This window comes from Theobroma cacao, chromosome 4 (assembly GCF_053813885.1).
Source record: "Theobroma cacao isolate CCN51 chromosome 4, ASM5381388v1, whole genome shotgun sequence".
Classification (NCBI taxonomy): Eukaryota; Viridiplantae; Streptophyta; class Magnoliopsida; order Malvales; family Malvaceae; genus Theobroma; species Theobroma cacao.
The window spans coordinates 33,761,809-33,783,615 of NC_142642.1; the positions used below are offsets into that span (position 1 = coordinate 33,761,809).

At 34.9% G+C, this 21,807-nt stretch overlaps 2 protein-coding genes, 2 non-coding genes and 1 pseudogene across 7 annotated transcripts; 1 reads left to right on the plus strand and 4 right to left on the minus strand.

Moving 5' to 3' along the window:
• Window positions 1–992: 992 nt before the first annotated feature.
• LOC18602486 (calmodulin-like protein 3 pseudogene) lies at window positions 993–2,222 on the minus strand (annotated as a pseudogene).
• Window positions 2,223–6,787: 4,565 nt separating this feature from the next.
• Window positions 6,788–6,859, minus strand: TRNAP-UGG (transfer RNA proline (anticodon UGG)). The gene has a single exon. It is a non-coding gene; the product is annotated as a tRNA-Pro (tRNA).
• Window positions 6,860–8,375: 1,516 nt separating this feature from the next.
• TRNAP-UGG (transfer RNA proline (anticodon UGG)) lies at window positions 8,376–8,447 on the minus strand. The gene has a single exon. It is a non-coding gene; the product is annotated as a tRNA-Pro (tRNA).
• A 928-nt stretch (window positions 8,448–9,375) lies between these two features.
• Window positions 9,376–11,916, minus strand: LOC18602489 (FT-interacting protein 3-like). The gene has a single exon (XM_018118850.2). The coding sequence runs from the start codon at window positions 11,910–11,912 to the stop codon at window positions 9,606–9,608; it is 2,307 nt and encodes a 768-aa protein (XP_017974339.1). The 5' UTR covers window positions 11,913–11,916; the 3' UTR covers window positions 9,376–9,605.
• Window positions 11,917–13,575: 1,659 nt separating this feature from the next.
• Window positions 13,576–21,587, plus strand: LOC18602490 (uncharacterized). 4 transcript variants are annotated; one of them, XM_018120127.2, is made up of 9 exons: window positions 13,576–14,016; window positions 14,411–14,565; window positions 16,222–16,351; window positions 16,476–16,588; window positions 17,026–18,144; window positions 19,731–19,768; window positions 19,851–20,046; window positions 20,980–21,069; window positions 21,221–21,587. In XM_018120127.2, the coding sequence occupies exons 2-8, from the start codon at window positions 14,431–14,433 to the stop codon at window positions 20,980–20,982; spliced, it is 1,734 nt and encodes a 577-aa protein (XP_017975616.1). In that variant the 5' UTR covers window positions 13,576–14,016; window positions 14,411–14,430; the 3' UTR covers window positions 20,983–21,069; window positions 21,221–21,587. The 4 variants fall into 4 exon arrangements, with proteins under 4 accessions (XP_017975616.1, XP_017975614.1, XP_088661829.1 ...); XM_018120125.2 differs by having other exon boundaries at window positions 13,577–13,798; XM_018120126.2 differs by lacking the exon at window positions 13,576–14,016 and adding an exon at window positions 14,064–14,218.
• The last annotated feature ends 220 nt before the right edge of the window (window positions 21,588–21,807 follow it).

Genomic DNA, 21,807 nt, shown 5'->3' on the forward strand with positions numbered 1-21,807 from the left:
GAGTTCTTTTCACCTGAGCAAAACCACCTCCCCTGTTATCCCTGCTTCTTTTCCTCTCCCCGTTTTTGGGTGTGTGCATGCACTCATATAAAGCATTCAGCCCCTATACTTGCAAGTGAAAATGAAGATGACTCTTGACATGTTGATTTCTTGAAATTTCTTTCTTTTATTGCTGCACCTCTACAGATCCTCGCTTCACAGACCCTTGTGTCCTAACTTATAAGCGTATTAAGACCTCACATTTTCAGGGAGAATTCAACGACCTCCATGACTGCAACATGAGAAAGTATTATATCGTCTTGTGAGGTCCAAATATGCGTGATTGAATATATTTTCTTTTCTGTTCAAACTCTGCGTGTTCAACCATGTATCAGAAGACTACCCCTTTCAAAGGTTCATTTTTAAAATTACCCTTTCATTGGTTGCTTCTGTCAATTTCTTCTTGTAGTTTTGATTAGTAACTGGTAAACCAACATTTTTTTTTGGTTATAGTTAAGAAATTCTCAAAGATGGAGGGATTCTAGTTAATACTAGGGATGTTGGTCTCTTTGGTTGGTGCTTAGATTGGCCTTCAGAACATATTTCATCAGAACATATTTCAAGCAATTACTTACTTGAACAGGGTGGAATGCTCTCCTTGGAACCTGAATGCCTTCTGTTTCTTATACATATTAGAGTTCCATTATAGGTAAAAGGTGTGAACGTGTTTCAGGAGCAGCCGCTGACTCTGTTACTTATTCTTTTAGAATTTGACCAGGAATTCAGAAAACAAGACTTTTGCGCCCGCCTTGACCGCAAAAACTTTAGAATCGGGAAAGGTTGAACCTAGAATTCTCAATGTTGTGGTCAAAGTCTACTGTGAGAAAAGGGGAAAAAATTGGTTGGTCATAGATATTGAAATAGTAGTATCATCAATATACCAACTAGCAAAAAGGCAAATTCTTCTCTTTAAGATCATTTAAGCAAATCATATTTCAATATACACTAAGAAAGAAGAGGAAAAAAAATGAAGACACATTAGAAAATGATCACAATGGGGATATCAGAGACAGAAACAATAACACCACCTATCCCAAACCAATCTTACAAGCCTGGAAATCAAACAAAATAAAAAAAACCCAACAGCAAAAGACAAACTATGTTCATCCTTTGGTGATAAAAATTGTTCCTACCTCCCCATTGCACCCCTTTCTCCCCTCCCTTCTCCAAGTTAGTGATACCAATGATTTTGGTGCCGTGTGACAACTGGCAGCAATCCATCGGCTTGTAACCCGCGGTGCACACACAAGATAGAACCAATGCAGTGCAGCCACGAGGCCAAGCTGAGTTCACCTTGATCACAACTCTTAAGATTGATTGTCCAAAAATATCTACAAACCCTTAATAGAAATCTTGCCTTGCGAGTTAAGTCAGAGCACTAAAACCACCACCTTTCATCATTTGCTTGAATTCCTTAAAATTAACCCTACCATCACCATCCACGTCAACTTTCATTATCATCCTCTTGCAATCCTCAATGGTTTTCCCTTGTTTAAGGCCAAGAGAAACCAGAACAGACCTCAACTCATCAACAGAAATGTAACCATCTCCGTTCTGATCGAAAACGTTGAAAGCTTCCTTCATATCTTCCTCTTCATCCTTATCATCCATAATGGAATGATACAACTCCCCAAACTCATCAATATCAACACAATTATCGCCGTTGACATCGATCTTTTCGATCATGTGGGTTAACTCCCCATCAGGGATAAAGATTCCCAAGTTCTCCAAGGAGTCATTCAACTCTTTCTTCGTAATCCTTCCATCCCCATTCTTGTCAAACATTTGAAAAACCCGCTTTAACTCTGCTCCGTCCATCCTTTGGGGGCAACAAGCTGAGGATGCCGGTGCAGATGCCGATTCCGGTGCCGGTGAAGTAGACGTGTGTGTTTTGCTCTCACTGCTGGTGGAAACAAGGGTGCGGGTAGGAATCCAGGAGGAGGGCAGGAAGGTTTTGAGTTTCTTAGGGACCAAATAGTCTAAAACAAGATTGTATACTAAGAAAATCCTTAACAAAACAGTTGGCATCGGAAGGAAAAAAGGGCACCGAACAAAGATGTTTGTGGTGTGGGAGAAAATTTGGGAGCAAAAATTGGAGAGAAGTCAGTTGCAAAGTTTGGGAGGGGAGCCGAAACCCTTTTTAGAGGAGTAAGGTTGGGGGTGGAGACTATCAAACTTACGCGTGACAATAAATTAATTAATACTTATAATGTTACCAAAACCGCGTTGTTATAATTGCCTGGTCTTTTGTGAATTAAAAGAATCGGACCGTTGATAACGGATCTTTAAAAAAATTTAAGAGACGTTGGGGACTGGAACGCGCCAACAATAAAGGATAGGGAGGGGCCGGCTGATGATTTCTGACCGTTGGATCTTTAATGTTTCCTCAACGGGTTTGTTTTCGCGTGATTGGTGGGGTGGCGACACGTGGCCATTTATTGTTTTTTTAATTTTAAACATTTTAGGTATGGAGGTTTTGGTGATTTCTCGGACGGCATTTGAAATGGACTGGAATTGGTCATCCATGGTGGCGTCATGTCAACTTGATTTTCATAGATCATTATATCAACTTACTATTAGGTTATAACTAAAAATTTCCTATAAAAATTTATTATGTCTAATATATTAAAACTTTACCTATATATTATTGTATTTAATTCGAATATAATACAAATAACACTTTAATATAAGTATTTTTCAGAATATTATATAATATTTTTGCTGTAAAACTTTTATCTGCTTTTAAATGTATGTTTGTTTATAAGTATATATAAAATTTTTGATAAGATGATAAATAGAAATAAGAATCATATAGTTTTAATTTGGTGTGAATATTTAAATATGTACTAACAATTTATAAACTGAATAATTAGGACTAATGAGTGAAGATTTTGAGAAACATTTAGAAAGAATATCTCAACAGCAAGTTAAACTATTTCTTTTTGACTTAAAACAGGTATAAAACAATTACCTACCAAGAATAATATATAAAAAAAATGAACTAAATAATGCCTCACTGTATTTCAATATTTTATTAGGCTAAATACTATATTTGCTAGACAAAGCCTATGATCTTGCAATAATCTTATTATTTTCAAAGGTGTGAGCAGGTTTTTTAAGCTTTACCCTCTAAACTAATATAACATTGAGAAGCCAAAGAACAATGAAGGATTAAAATGGAGAAGGAAAAAAAGTACCAAAATGTGGACCATGGAACCCTAGGTGTGTACATAATTGAAAATTATGTTGTACATGATTCTCACAATTATGGAGTAAAGGTGAAGCCAGGCTTATATCTTTATATTAAGCTTTGGTGTATGGAAATGAATTGGCAGTTGGGTTTCCATAAAAACTTCACCAAAGTTTCTCCAGCTAAGGTTCAGGGCCTACATTTGATCATAATTTCTAGTTGGGGCATTGCTTGTTTGGAGCATGACCTTATTCATCGGTGCAATAGATTGTGTTGCAGAAGACAGCTGAATTACTGCTGATAAAGGCTGCAAGAAGGTATACCAAGGCTGAGGTTTGGTCTATAAATTTAGTGAATGGAAATTACATATAAAAATGTATGGAACCTACCAAAAATTTGGTTTTATGCTTGTCATCATTAATTCCTGGGCTGGCTTATAGGCTGTAAACGATGGAAAAATGAGCAGTGAAGTAGCCAGTGCCAGTCTAGCTTCAATTAATGGAAAACCACCAAAAAGGAAGGCTGCAAAGTCTGACCTACCATATAGAATCCCACTTGATGCTCACCAAGTTTCAGCCAGCTCATATATCTTTGAAATTTTCCTCCTAATTCAACTTCATTATGTTTGTCTTAGGCCCCTTTGAGAGTAATAAGTCGTCTATCTTTTCTTTTCTTTTCTTTTCATATTAGTAGAAAAAGGTAATTTTTCTTTTGACTTAAACCCTAAAATAACTTTTTAATTTTACTCTTTTCTTTAACTAAAATTTTTATTTTTTATTATATTTGAACAAATTTTTATAATTTATTCTGAATCAAATAAGTTTTTTTCAATAAAAAATTAATCATGACTCAATACAACTGATTTTTTTAAATAGAAATATATATATATTTTAAGGTATATCCGATATTTATTCAACATAGTTAATTTAAAAAAAAAAAAAAGGGAAAAGAAAGCAGAGTCAGAGTAAACTAATCCACACAAGACTTTAGCTGCTTGAATCCTGGGTATCATAATTAAAATAAATGCCATCACCTCCTAAAAGTTGTTTATAGATCCTCATTGCCAGATTCAGTAGGAAGAGAAAAGAGTTACTTTCACTTTTGACCTGGCTGGACTAGGTACTGTTAGTCAAACAGTAGTAGATTTATAATTCACTACTGCAATGGTATCATCTTATGCAAGTTGTGCTGAATAATTAATGCCCTTATTATAAAAATGGAGATCCTAAATGATTGATTATGTTAGTGAAGAGTTGACTAAGCCACTGAAATGCTCCATCCAAATGGGACAAGTAAACTTGCTGTCAGCCATTTTAATCACAACTAGTCATTTCTTTAGGAAACACTGTGTGCCTGCAACCCTCTTATCTGTCTATGAGCTGGTGTCTGGTGCGTGCCGGTTTATACTTGAGAAAAAAACTGCATTAGATCTAGCTAGCCCCTTCAATCATGCCTTTGCACACGCTGCAATGAACTGAGAGAAGTCAATGGCCAGCTTTCATATTATTCCCTTTTGTGCCTACCTTTCGGCAAGCCTAAGGGTAGCATCAGCCACACATGTTGCCATGTTGCTTAAGGCCAAGGCTTTGGAAGGGGACTTGGTTCAGAGTATCAGGGACTGGGACCTTGTTTGATTGTTGAAAAAATGATTGGATCAGAAGAAAAGTTAAACTTCTGTCGAACCAGATGATAGAGAGGGTTTCAATAATTGGTAGATGTATCTCTTAGTATACCGATTAGCACAATCCTATGTGAAATGTTTTTGTTGTAGATGGATAATACTAACAGATATGATGAATATGGATCAAACGTGTGATCAAATGCTTGGCCCAAAGAACAAAACAAAAAATAAAAACGCGTGATCCATGATGATTCAATCAATATGATTAGCATGAGCAGTATTATACTTGAGCTGAGCAGGTGGGAATTAAACTTTAACATGACTAACATGCGATGAGAGACTCACTTTGGTCGGTGTGGAATGTAATTCCTCTCTAATCTGGCATGAGTTGATGAAAGTTGAATAACTTTAATGAACAGCTCTCTTCGCCCCATAACAAAAGAAGGCCTCAAACCTATTTAGCTGCCAAATAATTTGGCATAACTCATTTTCTTCTATTAATCAGTTCTTGCTGATTCTCTTTCCAGTTCTCCTGAGCGACAAGGAATTCCCAAGATTCCATTTTTGGCAATTAAGTTAACTGCATTTATCTGTGAACATAAACTAATGGGTTTATATCTAATGTCTACAAATTTGTACTACAAAAGCAGTGGCCAAATTTAGGCAGCTACCTAATCACCAGACTTGATAAAAACCATTTTATATTTCTCATCCCTGGCATTCTGAAATACCAACATTCTTTTGCCCCTGCAGGCTGCAGTAACAATCTGCAGCATGCTTTCTTGTAATCTTTAGATTTGACACGGGTGATTTTGATTTTTGAACCAATCTTGGAGAAAGAAGCCAATGTTCTTGCACTGCTCTTTACTTTGGTATCTAGCGGATGTTTTATATCTTACTACTGATTTTCTGTTCTGGACTCTGAGGCCTAGTTTAATAGCAACAACAAGAGCATATTCCATGGCTCCTTATTTTGTATTTGCTATCAGATTTCAAAAATGAACCTAGGGTTAAATGAGGCCAGCCATACTTACAAAGGCACAGTTCGCTGTATTTTTAAAATTCATCAAGCAGTTTTGGATATTTAAGACCTTGATTCCCACATCAACTGACTAAACATGTGAATGGTTAAAGCTAAATTGATACATGTGGGGACAGAAACATCAAACATGTGATCCATGATGATTTGATCACAGTGATTAGTATTGACAACAATGTCATACATGAGCACCATACTGCCCAACATATCAGAGTTGGTTTTGTTTTCTGTTGTGAACAGATTGCTAATTAACAACTTGGGTCATAAATTGGTTTGAAAAATATCCATTAGACTTTCAGGTATGTCAACATTTTTAACTTGTGAAAAACTACATCTCTTTATCAAGAAAATTTTTTAATTGCTTGAATCTGAAGGTCATATGCTTCAGTCAAGTTCTAATTTTTACAAAATAGGAAAATTACAGGAAAAGAGTAGGAGTTACACACCTCACCCTGGAGAAGGAAAGGACAATCAAAGAACAAAATGAAAGAGTAGGAATAGGCTTTGATTCCATATTCATTCCAACAGATACTTCGGGTCAAGTCTGTCTTATTATATATCTTGAGATAAAAAAGAATTAGATATATGTGCTGGAAGACAAATTTGGCCAATAAAACAAGAACCAACTGCTCTCATATCTCTTTCAATGAGATTAATCTCACCCTGGAGAAGGAAAGGACAATCAAAGAACAAAATGAAAGAGTAGGAATAGGCTTTCACCCCATATTCATTCCAACATATACTTCTGGTCAAGTCTGTCTTATTATATATCTTGAGATAAAAAAGAATTCGATATATGTGCTGGAAGACAAATTTGGCCAATAAAATAAGAACCAACTGCTCTCATATCTCTTTCAATGAGATTAATACTAACTTCAGTAGGGATAAAACTGTAAAAGGGGCATTCCGAGAATCGAACTCGGGACCTCTCGCACCCAAAGCGAGAATCATACCACTAGACCAAATGCCCATTACAACCTAGTTGTCGATACTTAGCAGAAGTTAGTAATGGCTATCACTATGTCACCTTTATCTGGAGATACTCTCTTGGCTCTTGCAAACATTTTAACAACACAAGATAGGGCATCAAACCTGTTTAGCCACTCAGCACTTATCTTTTCAAGCTACAAAGTTTGTTAAGGAGCATCACTTATTTCTCATAGTGGCATTTTGAGAACATTCTTTTGTCATGCAGTGAATATCTGCAGCCTGATCTCTTCATAGTCCTTAGCTTTCACATGGAACAATCTTTCAGAAAAAATGGCTAACTCTATTCCAGCAAGGCCCTTTTTCTTTAAAATTTTATGAGTATGTCCCTAAACCTCGGTACTTTATCTAATGCACTTGATTCAATGCTATGGTGTACCAAAGAAGATACCGATGGAAGTAAACTAAGGGCATGTCAGAATGCAGAGTTGGCAAGATTGAGATCATTTTGGCAGGCACCAAGCATCACTACTGATTTTGCTATTTTAGCTCAAATCTTGTTGGACAACAAGCAAATTGTAGGTAATATACTAAGATGTCCTAATGGAACATTTTTACTTATTTTTCTCCATGAAAATTTTTGTCAGCTGAACCATCAACTTTCCACGCTTAGGACCAAATTTTTGTTTCTACCATTAGATTTTGTATGCTCAATGAAATGAAACAAAAAGATGGATTCTCATATCATGTGTATTACTATCAACTGATTTTGGGTATTGAAGATGATTTTGTCCCAATTGCTAGATCATAGTTCAAAAGGGGTAACATATCAGCTGACTGAAAAACAAAGAAAGAAAACTAGAGAGAAAACAAGCCAATGAAAGAGGCCATCATGCTCCCAAAGAAGCATCTGACATCCAAGTTTAAGTTACACTTAATCATTCGCCAGGAAAAAACTATAAACTGCCAATAAAAAGTATAATATGACAACACATGAGAGGTCTGCAGATACACATTATAATCAGGACCCAGCAGGATATGCCCCAGCACAGACTAGCTACACTTGAATCCTTTTGTTTCAAGTTCATAAGTATTAAATATAGAAAGTCAGAGAATACATGTGAAGGATTAGTTTTAAATTGATATGGATAGGAATGAAAACATCAAACATGTGATCCATGATGATTTTGGTCACGGTCCTAACTAACATGTGATGTGATGAGATGGTGTGTTTTCCCTTTGTGTGAATTCCAAATGCTAATTAACAACTTTGGATGTGATTTTCGTGATAAAATACATCTCTCTCAAGACAAAGGTGTAGTTGCTTGCATCCAAGGAGCAGGCCATTAGTAAATTTCTAGTTTTAAGAAAAAAAGAACATTGCAATGAGGGAAACATATACAAGAAAGAGGAGGGTGTACACACCTTTCACTGGACAAAGGAAAGACAATTATAAAGCAAAAAGACAGATTAGGAACAGACATGTCCCGTATTCATTCTACCAGATCCTTCTTGCCAGGATTGTCTTATTATTATTATATCAAAAGCCTCATATAAAAGGGGCATTCCGAGAATCGAACTCGGGACCTCTCGCACCCAAAGCGAGAATCATACCACTAGACCAAATGCCCATTTTATTCTCATATTGGCACTATAGTGGTCTCCCTGACTAGACATCTAATATCACAAGATAAGCATGAAATCTGTTCTAGATTTCAGCAATCTGAGTTTTATCAGTCAAATATTAACTGGTGCTGTTGAAGGTGCCAATGTCGAAGAGAAGTAACTAATTTTGTTCCAGCAAGGTCCTTTTTTCTTTCAAATTTAATGTGAATGCCACTAAATCTTGGTATCTAGTTGAAGTCTTATGTATTACAGCTAATTTGATTGCACTTGTTCCAGCACTATAGAATACCAAAGAGGGCACTGATGGATGAAAACTACGGATGTGTAATTGGCGAGAATAAAATGCAGTAAGATAACCATGTCAGGCTTCACTTAGCAGGAAGCAATCATTGCTGTTGTGTATTGACCTGGCAAACCTAACTCAAATCTTGTTAAGACTTCGACAACATGTAGGTAACATGTCTTGTTAGCCGAGTTGCTGCCAGAGCTTTCATGAAAATTGTCCATACACACTTTGCTACATGAAAAATGTTTTTGCTGGATTTCAGGCTTGGCACCAGACTTGCAAACATAACACCAGGTCCAAAGTTGACTACCTAAGAGTCTCAAGATATAGACCTGGCCTTAGTTGATGGTCATACGAAATAGAAATTGACTGTTCTTGGTATTATATTGAATGATTATCCTACATCTTGTAATTACTAAACTGATAACAAGTAATTCTCCAAATAGGCAAGCAAATATCTGTCTCTCTTAATTTTTTTATGCCATTAGATTTCATATGCTCATTAAATCCATGCAGTTTAAGCTCTGTAATGAAGGAGGTTGAGCTGATCAAGGATATAAGTAAATTGTTTTGATATGCAAATTTCACCAGGCAGTATCCTTTTGGAATTCAAATATTTACATTTTCAAACATAGATTTATATTACAAGGTAGATGTAAGTCCAGAAAGATAGAATTATGTCTGATTAAACACAGAGAGCACAACGAAGATTGACCATAAAAATAGATGCAAAAGGGGAAGTCAGGAAACTTGAGAAAGAAAGAATTCCAATTAACAAGCTACATGGTACTAGAATTTGCACCCACTTTTTCTGTAGAATGCAAAGGAAAAGGAATAGAAAAGGACTGGCCTTACAGCTGCAGCTAATGATTCATTCTCATATCATGCTCTCTGTTCTTGCAGGCAACCTCCTGAAGAAGTTTTGGGGCAGTGATGGAATGCTGATTCGGAATTTTGGATGCCTCATAGCGAAAAAGCCTACTCCAAGTGCAAATAAGCGCCAAGGAATGAAATAGAAACCTATACTAGCCAATATACAAAAAGCTAGAAACATAGGTGTGGCTCTGGGATCTCTCCAGCTTAGCATAGAATTAAGCCTCTCTGCTTGAGTTGCCAGGTCCCCAATTATTGTCATCATCCTCCCTGCAATGCTTCTCAAGCGATCATATCTCTTTTTAAGAACTTCACCATTCTTAGAAGTTGGAAATGTATCAAACTCTTCATCTAATTCATCAGAGTGGGCCGAATCTATTAGGGACAATTTCGTATCCATGTGAGCAGGATGTCTTGGCCTTTTCCTGTACTGAGAAGCTCCATACACAATACACATGAGAAAAACTAGGGGTAAAATCAGATTAGGGAAAAGAACAAAGATCATATACACAAAGTGAACCACCATTGTAGAAATGGGATTCTTCCATTTGCATATGTGATCAAACCATTTCCAAGCCTCAACAAGTAAATTAAAAGTAGCCAGGAGTCTTTCAAGATTAGCTCTGCCCCGTCGTAAGCTCCATACATTGGAGCCCACATCCAGCATATACTCCACAACTTCTCTCCTTAATGGTGGTTCAGCGCGGCTCAACCTCAAGGACAGAGTCTGCGTGGCTTGGTGCCTTAAACTCTCAACTTGATACACTGATAATGGGAGAAGATAATGCATTTGGGGGAACAAAGGGTGCGTATAAGATTGAAACAAATTCCATGTAGACGAGCAAGTAAATCGCACTGCCAATTGAATTTCACCCATCTTCTTCACTCCATTGGGTTGTAAAACTATTAGTGGATAAGAATGTGTATAAATCCTATCAGCATTAAGTGTAGACAGTCGAATCCTAACCTTCCCAATTCTTGGATCCTTTGAACCTCCAGCATCACTGCCTTCTTGCAAGTGACAGTTATCGAAAACTCCAATTGTAATGACTGTATAGGGATCATAAACTTCCCAAGTATACTGTTCATTCCACTTTGGAGCAAAACTATCAACAATTGTCCTTGTTCTTACCCACTTAGGCCCATATTTGGCCACACAATAAGCATCAGTAGTTCCACGTCCATCTTTGGACTTCATTGGCAGCAAACCAGTTGCATTCAAGATTCCTAACTCCAAGACACCAATGGTAGGAGGCCACAACAATTTGGAAGTGGCCCTGAAATCACTACTGTAGTAAATGGACTCATCGAGAACATGATATCCGCCATCCAAACAGACCCTCAAATGCAGCCTGCTAGCAAACTTTACCTCCATGTTGTTTTGATTATCCTGTACAACCTTCTCAAGATTATACCAGTTAGCACCAACAGGTATGGGCAGGAACCTCTTCTCCACTTTTGATAAATGAATCGTGCACATTCCAAGAATATGCTCCTTATTATTACCCAACTTATCCACCACACTCAAGATCAAGGGATCATCAAAAGGTTCTGCTACTACAAACATCAAATCCTCATTCCAGGTAGGGTTGATATTCTTATCAGGCGAAAATCTGCTCCTCAAAACCATATTCCCAAGCATAGCCTGGACATAAACTTGGGGGTTCCTATTCCTACTTATAGGCACCAAGTCCTGCGCTTGAATTATATTAACTCTAAGATACCAAAGTCTTGGTGAAATATACACCTTTGAACGAGTATTTGCAATGCTTTCACCACTAACAGTTGCTGCATCTGAGTGCCAAGCATCGGGAAACACCTCATCAGCTTGAGTACCCATCCACATAGCTAACATCAATTGTCCTCTTCCACCCTTCCTTCCACTCTCATCCTCCAAACTATACCACTGGGGCGCCAGGGGACTATCTGGGGGAACACGGGTCGGAACATCTGCTATATCAAAAGCGAGTTTCCCAACAACTTCATCATTGATAGTCTCCTTGTTCCTCACAGTTACCTCCACAGTTACAGCCTGAATACGTTCTTTTGCGAAAGCGAAAACTTGATTCCACTCAGGGTCATGATCCATCTTAAAGTACTTTGTTGTGCCTTTATAATTACCAATCTTTACTTCAACAAAAGGGTTACGTGTCCTTGGCAAATCTCTGACCCTTACCACTCTTACATAAAAAAAATGCATTTGCTCAACAAGGTCGAATGATGATGTGAGCTTTTCACTGCCGGAGACTCTTCCTCCACCAATATTTGGTGCAGTCTCCTTCAATGAAAAGTCTACGTTTGCTTGTGGCATTGTGCAGATTATCTGCATGAAATGTTTCATACAATTGAAAAATAAATAAAATTAATGTTAAAAGAAAACATTTGTAAATGCTAGCGAGCACAGCAAAAACCACATGCAAATCACAATTATAATACATCATTACATTCATTCTCGTACACTGTATGGTGCATATACAAATTCATTTTCCAAATGTATGCTAAAAACTGATCAAATATTATATAAATTAAAAAAAAAATGAGACTATTGCTTGCCTGATTGAGACTTGAAGAATGAAATGAAAACTACTATGTTTCTGTTCTGGTTAGGAGTGCTAGAAGAGGGTAACAAGGAAAACTTTCAAGGGAAAACAGAAGGGAAGAGACAGAGGGGAAATCAAGAGATGGTAACAGATTAATATCCTATTTAATGCCAAAATTTCAGTGTTCATATTAAAATTTGGTAAATAATCTCGATTACATTATTGCTTGATTTCGAATTTGAATGACTTTAAACGGAATATAAATTATTACCATTTATGTTACTTTTCTTTTTTCCTTTGATATACATTATATTACATTTAAAATGATTTTTTTTTCCTATGGAAATAGTACAATAAGAGTCTATTCATTTTGATTGATAATAATTTCTTTAATACACATTATTAGCTGGATTCATAAATCAGAATCGGCACAACCCTCTTACATATTTGGTTGATTTTTTTCTTTTTATGCAAAGTAACTATTATCATTCATTAAATGGGAAAGTAGAGGAAAATAATCCGATTTCACTCTTTCTTTTATCTTTAATACGATAGGAGTCAATTTAATTCCATTGGTTTTGAGTTTTAATAAATTACAATTGAATTGATTCATTGAATTTTTTTATTTGGATTTTGAGAAATTAATTTATACTTTTATTCAAAATAAAATAAACATTTTAATATATATGTATATATATATATATATATCAAATTTGAATTTATTTTATTTTTTTAGATTTAAAAATAAAGAATTCAAGGTGAGAAATATTACATCAATTAATTATTGAATCAAATAGTTATAATATATTTTTAAAAAAATTAAAGTATTTAAAATAAAATTTAAATAAGTCATTATTTTTTAACAAGTATTTATATTTTTATTTTGAATTAAATAGATTTTTGTAATTAAGAGTTAATTGATTATTATTAATTAAAACATCATCTATCATTTTTCATATTTAAATAGTGTTTATATTTTGTTTGAAAAATCACATAGTGCTGATATGAAGATAAAAAATACTTCAAAATTATGATATTATGCCACATGATTATTTCATGTCATTATCTACCATGATATTTTATTATCACGAGATATAATGTTATTATGTTAAAACGATTGATTCACAATTAATCATAAAGTTTTATTTAATTTAAAATAAAAATATAAAAATTTAATCAAATATAGTAAACAATAATAATTTATTTAATTTTTTTAAAGAATTAAACAGTTTTTTAAATATTATATCAATCAAATATTTAAATACAAATTAATATAATTTTTTAATCACAAAACTAAATCATTAAATCAAATTGCAAGAGTTTTAAACATTGTTAAATAAGAAAACCAAACGTGCAAAGCGTGCGAAGGTAAACAACACACATTTAAAAACGGCCAAAAAATATTTTTTCAACGTAAATTAGGAAAAAAAAGAGAGTAAAAAAAGTCCAAGCAGAACAAATTCAGACAAAAATAATCTGTTACTTACGGGACTGCCATTTCTATGCTGTCTGAATCTGCTGCAAAGAGCGAAACGAAATCAGATTTTCAAAGCCCGTTGCAGACTGTAGCCGTCTCTCTTTCTCTCTCCTTAGCTCCTAAGTAAAGTTTTCTTTTCCTTCATTTTTCACCACTTTCCGGGAAAATCCTCCGGATCAGGTAAAATTATCTGCCCTCCGTTTCGTCCTTAGTCCTTATCCTCTTCTTCTTTCTTGTCTAATGGAATAGAAAATCAACCAAACAATAAAATACATACTGAGGTCTTTTTCATCAGTTTTCATACTCCGAAAATGTTGGAAAATAAAAAATAAAAAGTCACGCTCTGTCTTATCGAAACTCGTTTCCTTTCTAATATTTTGATATTTTGGCTTTGTTAGGTAAAACTTTCCGCTTAAGCTGAATTATTTCTTTTTCATTTCTTTAAATTCGAGGTTTTGCTTTCTTTTCTTCTATTTTCCGACGGTTTCTGAGCAACCACATAGGGTTCGTGAGAAAACGTAACTTTATTTCTTTCTTCTTAACAAAATCTTTGGTGTTTGTTTGGTGTTTGTTTGATTCGTAAAGTGAAATAGTTTTAAGGTAAGAGGATATTGAATTTGATATTTGAAAATTTTATCATCATTTTTTTATATTCTTTCTCGACATATACTTTTTATTTGCGTTTATTGATGTTTGAAATTTAAATTTATGTAACTAGTTAGAGCAAGAAGTTTCATTTGTTAAGTGAATTGAATGAATCAAAATTAATTTATAAGCTGTTGTTCTTTGTAGATTTAATTAGTCCAAAACGGATGGCAAATAAGGAAGATGAGGGTTTTTGTCATAGCCTTTCAAGGAAAGAGCTTCAAAGTTTGTGTAAGAAGTATGGTTTACCTGCTAATAGGTCAAGTTCTGAAATGGCTAAATCACTGACCTCGTTTCTAGAGGTAATGTATTGGAAAATTGGTAACTAAGAGTTATTGATCTGACGCATATCATACTGCTTTTTGCTGTTAAGCAGCTATTAGATATGTCAACATACATAAGTTTGTAGTTTTGTTCTGTTATACTTATGTACCTCACTATATTGTATTTGATCTGGTAAGTGTTTATGGCATATTATATTTATAATTGATTTGCTGTAGTTTTAGAACTTTTGTAATATGACCTACTATAGCAGGGGGAAAAGGAAGTTTCGAGTTTCAAAGAGGAAAGCAAGGAAAAATGGATAAAAAAGGATTGCAATAATTTTTCTATTGAATATGTCCTTATGGAAGGTTAAGAATACTTATATTACCACTACTAAAATTGGGTCCAAATGGGAAAAGGAGATAGGAAAAAAGGGGAAAATAGAAAAGAATATATAAGAATTCGTAATTAAGATATGCCCAGGAAAGCATTTTAAATTCTACACTTGTTATTTTTTATTCCTGTTTTGTTTTTGTATTTTAATAATGCAAGAAAAATCGTAGAATTGGCATGCTTAAAATTTTTTAAAAAGCTCAACTAAGATAAATATGATGCTAGCTAGCTCAGTAAAGGACGAATTCAGCTAATGTCTAATTTAATTAGATAGCAAAGGGTATCTCTGTGGCATAAGTTGCCATCACCATTAATGAATGAGAAAGTATATTATGAAGCAATGGCTCTAGCTGATGTGGTATTACATTCCATTTATAATTAGACACATCATTCATAATAAGTGACAGGTGTTTCTTTAACTATGGAAAGTGGTGATCTGATGCGAGAAAAGAAAAGTTATGATGATGAAATAACATGCCAATGTGGAAGAATATCTTTTTGATGAAATTTTAGTTCATGTACCAAAATGAAGATTTTACAACAAGATTCTATTGAAATTGACATCTCTAACAGTATTGCCTTGTTATTTCTACTGAATGAAAGTGCTGATAAGTATCTTAGGGTCTATTTGAGGGATTTCAATGATTCCATCTTTAAGGTTAAGTATAGTGGCCCCTACCAAACGACAATATCTTGCAGCCCCTATGAAGTAACTATATCTGTCAGACGCCAAGAAAAAAAGATTAGGTTTGTGTCATCCTATTTTTGGATGATCATAGTCTTTATATTAGGCTTTATTTGTCTTAATTCATGGCCGTTTATGTTTTTTCTTATTGTTTGTTGAGGAAGTTTTTGGCTTCTGGTGAAATTGTTTGTCTTTGCTAATAGACAACTCTCTTAGCATCTCTCATCTCAATCATGGTTCTCATATGTATCCACACCCACACACACAGACTAATGATGTTTTGACTGCTTATTCGTTGCATGTTAAAGGCATGCGTCCATGTAGTTGATATTTCTATGCAGTATCACATCTACTAGGTTTCCTTGTCTTTTCTTCACCTCATTCATGTATTTGCGGAATTACCATCTTTAGTAATTTGCATCTGGAGTCTACATTATTTTCTTACAGTTGCAAATTTGGATGTAAATTGTTCCAGCCTACCACATGCTAAACAAGCTTTGATATTTCTTTATTCTTCGCATGACTTGTTCATTTGCTAAAAGCAAGTTCCTCAATATACATGAATGTGAAGATCTTGTTTATCCCATCATAAAATATCTTGGAAAAAAATATGCAGAACCAGAGATTGAGTTCAATAACTGCGGGGGAAAGGTTATATGGAACTCAAGAGGCTGGACTTCCTTTGTCCCTGAAACTACAAGTGCAGCCTGGAGCGTCGTTAAACTCTTCCAGGGATGCTGGAAAAGGTGTACACTAATTACTGCTTGCCTAATAAGTTTGTGCTTAGTTTTCTCAAATTAATTTATTACTATGATTTCCTTACTATAATAAATGCATTATATTATGAATAACATATTGTTGCTTCTGCAGATTGCTATGGACTCATCTCTTGTCCCCTAGACAGGTGTAATGGAGGGAATTATTCTCAAGCTGTTAAAAGCAATGAATTGGGTTGTTGCACAGGGAATAAATTTTGTGACAAGGTTTGCTTCTTTCCATGGATGTGTATGTTTTCTGCATGGATATTTGTTGACTTCTGATGCAGCCACTAAAATCCCATATGATTCCTCTCTTCTTCTTCCCTATCTCTCAATCTCCCATCGGCCATGCGTTATGTTAATGGAGTTGTTCCTGATGAAAGATGTAGACCTTTTATCTATCTAGAAGTGAGAAGATTTTCTCATGAACACCCCCCTTTACAAAAAAGGAAAAAAAAAGAAAGGAAAATACAATGGTGCACTCTGTAGTATACTGGCTGTCGCTTTTTTCATTAATTCTATGGAAGATGAAAATACTAACTTGAGACCAGCTTTTAAGTAAATGTCTGCTGGCAGAAAGATGTAGATATTTTAACCTTCAATGCTTAATTGTTTGCTTTCAAGAATCAAAAAGTTGTCTCTAATGATATGTGTCAATGCAGGATGACTATGGTGGCTCTATTTTTTTCCAGCAAACACCCCAATCTCAGTTTGTTTCTCAGTATGATGACAATGGTTTTAAGAATAATGAGTTCCCGACAATATGCTTCAATAGAAATTGTTTGAGTCTCATGAGAGATGGAAGGATGAACAATATGCTGCCCCAAATTGAACCCAGAGACTCGAATGCTGGTGCATGTTCTAATGAGATTGCCTTTCCTTCCTCCATAAAAACTCCTACAACTGTTTTCCCCGCTACATTTCAGTTTCATGTCAGTTCAGAGGAGGGGATCAATCTTTACGTTGATTTAAATTCAAACCCTTCAGAGTGGGTTGAGAAAATGAAAAGTGAGGTTTCTATATGCCAGAACATGTCCCATGGCAAGTCTCGGACTTTTCATAGGGAGCTTGGGCGCTTTGGAGAGAGTAGTAAACAGATGAAAAGTTCTTTTCAGTTGAATGTAGATGCTGGGAAAATTAAGGATGGCCATGAACACACTGGATTATCCCCAAGTTTGATCATAAAAGAAAATAATCAATTGCAGCTTGATCATCCAGATGGAGATGATGGATCCTTGGGCTCAACTGTAATGACACCATCTGGCAGAGCTGTAGATGTGTCAGAGCATTTAGAAGGAGATCAAGGACTGACCTTAATTAAAGCTCATCCTGATTCTCAGGACCAAATAATTTCTGGTGGTGCCAAAGATGGGTGTTTGATAACTCCAGATTCAAATATTAATTCTCATAGGGAGAAGTTAGCCAGTGATGCTGTATTAAATATATCGGATAGTCCACTAAATCTTCTCACAACAGAGCAACAGAATTCTAAACTTGAAAACAAACTATGTGAGAATTCTAGCCTGCAAAATGGTTGTAATCTTGTCAGTCCTAGTGGAATAATTCCTAGATGCCTGGCGGATGGTTCATTGCAGATACCGATGCCCCAGGATGTGGTTCACCACAACGATGCGTTACATTCACCTTCTGAAAATGGTGAATTTGTGGGTATGGTTAATTTAGAGCACAATATCTATGCAGAACAAGGTGGACTTGCAGGCTCAACTGAGCTTGATCCAAAGACATATAGGAACCGACTGCCTACATTAGTTGAAGAACAGGTAATAATTCACCTCCTCTAGCTTCCAACTTCAGTAGTACTATAAGCAAACTATTGTCACTATGTAGCCATATTTGGTTGATGTTTTGCCCCCATTTTCATTTGTTCTTGGTAATTTGTCAATATGTTGCAGTCTTTGTTGCCATATATGGTGAATGCCAGTCATGCCAAAATGAAAAATGTACCAAGAAAATTATTCATTTTGTACCAAGAAAAATGTATTCATGCCAAAAAGAGAAAAAGAGTGCTTTTCACTTCTTTCAAAGCAAAAATAATGTGTTTTAGTTTATGAAGTAATTCTCAACATAAAGTGAGTAAATAACACAAGTTGACTTTTGTGCTCTATTGTTAACCAAAAAAGGTTCTTGATGGTTGGAAGAATTAGTGTTGTAACTAGAACTAAGGTTTTGCCGAAACTAGAACTAGGGCTTATAAGCCTATTTATTGGAACTCATAATAAAAGCAAGCTTGCCCTTAAAATAACCGTCGATTAAGAGCATAGTTAAAAGAGCTTAAAGAGGATTAGTACTATAAGAATACCCTACTGAGTGATGTGGATATCTCATTACTTGAATGATAAAAGACCCTAATATGGAAATAAGATCAGTGACCTCTTAAACTTGTACTATAAAGTTAAACTAGAATTCAATGTGATTTCATCTTTATGGTAACTTTAGTTTTAGACTTGCACAATGGCAATGTCCTTTCTTTTTTTGATTATTAGTGGTTATGATTCTCCCTTTTGTAAGGAGCCTTCAGTTAGTTGTGTGCTGTAAGAGACATCAATCTATTTTGCTCTTTTTATGTGAGTTTTTTTTTTCCTTTAATAGATGGATTATGAGCTTTTTTTCTCTCCTGTTCTCTAAATTGAACTACCTATGAGCAAATAAACAACAGTTATTTTAGTAAGTATTATAAATGTTATTAGTTTCAAAAGCTGCAATATCTTGTATTCTATTTTGGTGATCACTTTTATTTTGGTGAACCAAGACCTTAGTTCATCATGTATCTTTTTTGTGGATGTTAATTTCTCTCATCGTAGTTTAACTTTTGACATGTTAATTACATGGTGGTTTTTCCCCAAATTTGTGGTTTACATGATGTTTCGACCCTTTCCCTTCCTAATTTTGTTCTCTTCTCATTCTGTTTTCCACAGTGTTACTCTTCTATTAATACGAATGTCAAGTTACTAGTTAGCTATTATTTTTAAGGTATTGTTTGTGACATTTAAATTTGTAGATTGATAAGCCATTTGAGCATTCTTTTAAAACTATGGTATCTCTAGTGGGTTCATCTTATGGGTAGAAAAATCTTACTATATCTTACTATGGTATCTCTAGTGGGTTTGTCCTATGGGTAGAAAAATCTTCTTTGGTTTTCCGTCTCTTTTAGATTAAATTTTTTCCTTCCTTTCGTACACCCTCCGCTGCAGCATGAACAAAATCGTCACTGACAAAAAGAGAATTATCAAGACTTCAAGGTTTTCGAAATAATAATCTGAACAATTGAAGATCTAAATACATATCTGTTTTCTCTCAGTATACTCAATGAAACAACTAAAATTTTACTGTATGAAACTGTTTGCAGGGTAGGAGCAAAATTATTAATGGGGGAGAGAGTTCGGAGTAATTATCCTTCTTAATTAAATTATATGATAGAGAATATTTATTTTATGTGTTGATTTGATTGCATAATTGCCCTTTCCAGATGCTCACAAGATGAGTTATTTGAAAAGATTTGTGGAGGGCTTGATAAAGTTGAATCTAATGGACTTGGCAAAAAGAGGACATATATAGATGGTGATCAAAATGATTGTAGCATGCTTGATGCCAAGATTTTAAGAAGCACAAAGCATCTGATTAGAAAGGTCCTTCCAAGAAGATCTATGCGGCTGGTTTCCAAGGTTCTGTTTTTGCTTTCCTTTGTCTGTGCAATTAATTATGGCATTTGCCACCTGCCCACTCATCAAAATACAATCACAGATATTGATTTAGAACAAACCCACACCACCCTGCCCCATACGGAACTAGAAAAACATTCATTTGTTAATATGAGAAAAGGATTTGTTGCACAAGAATGGGATTCTAGATGTGCTGTTTTTGACGTAGAGTATTATATTATATTTTTGTCACTAGTAAGCATGTGATAAGATGTTAGATTGTATGTGGTGAATTTATTCTGATAATTATGTGATTGCTCACCACAAATGCTTGATTGCATTTTTTTTTTTTTTGAAGATAATATTGAATTTGAAATGTAGGAATTGTGTTTAAAACTGATTTTGGACCCTTTTTCAATTTAAGAAAACATTTTCTTCGCTGGGATATATCTTTTCTATCGTGCCATCATCATTGTCTGCAAAGTCTATTAGTCTTGGGCTTGCTTAAATGAAGGTCCTTATACTTATCAGGAAAGAGAATGCAATTAGTTGATCTCCTGGCGTTTGACTAAAACTGGTGACTAGTTGATTTCCCAGTAAGGACAAATCAAGTAGGTTTTAAAGCCACCCTTGAGTACTTGGACTTTTAGACAAAAAATGAGACTAGAATAATAATTTAACTTTAGAATGAGCTCTTTAAGAATTTTTTTCCTTTATTCTTCTGTGGGGACTGAGATAGTTTCTTATCCAAATTGAGGTCCATTAGTGGCAGAACTAGTAATATGTTTGTTGCTATGAACAAATCAAATAAAACCTCTTTGATACTTGGAAAGTATCCATTACTTTATTTGGCAGCTTTCCTTTACTATGCTGTGGTGAAATATTGAAGTTGCATGTGCGTTTTAGCTTTTCTTCGCAGTTTGTCTAAATATGTTCCATACTTTCTTTTTGCCTCAGTGAGTTTATGAAGTCTGTGCGGGTGAAATTCAAAGTATTGGTTTCAGTTCACATTAGAATTCATTATTGCAAAGCCAAGTACTGTTTATAGTAAGTGTGAAGTGCTTTCTCCTTCTCTCTTCTAAACCATGTCCAATGACAACAAAGTTATCTAGAGCTAAGTAGCCAACTCCTACTTTGAACAAAGTAGCCGAAATTTAAAATGCAGCATCCTTTTATTCATGATGTGCATTTCCTGCAGGTTGCTTCATTCTTTGGAGAACAGTTTCTCCCACAGACATAATAAAGTGGCAAGGTATCATTCAAGTTGTTTGGTGCCTTCTAATTTTGTTCTCTTTCAGCAATTTCCAAAGCAAACTGAAATTTTTAAAAATTGATACATAAATAAAGTTTATCTGTTGCTGCCATTGTTGTCGTTGTTGTAGTCAAATATATTCTCCAGATTCATTTGTTAAACCTCTTTATTTGTATATTTGTTAAACCTCCAGATTTTTTCAATATTTTGGCGGTGACATTAACTTTGTTAGTCTTGTGAATTTGATGTGTTTAGTTTGCTTCAGTTTGAGAACAAGTTGAAATCTTATGCACAGCATGATTTCATGTTTTAATTCTCTGTCCATTGACTAAAATAAAAAAGACTTGGTTTTCTTTTCCTTTGCAACTTTTGAGTACACAGCAGTACACAGGGATGGAGCAAGGGGGTGGCGTGTGGTGGCAGCGGTCACCCCTCAATTTTTATTTTTATTTTATTATTATAGGTATAAAATTATATATATATATATATATGTATAGTATTATTACTCTTATAATTACTTTTTAATCACTTTT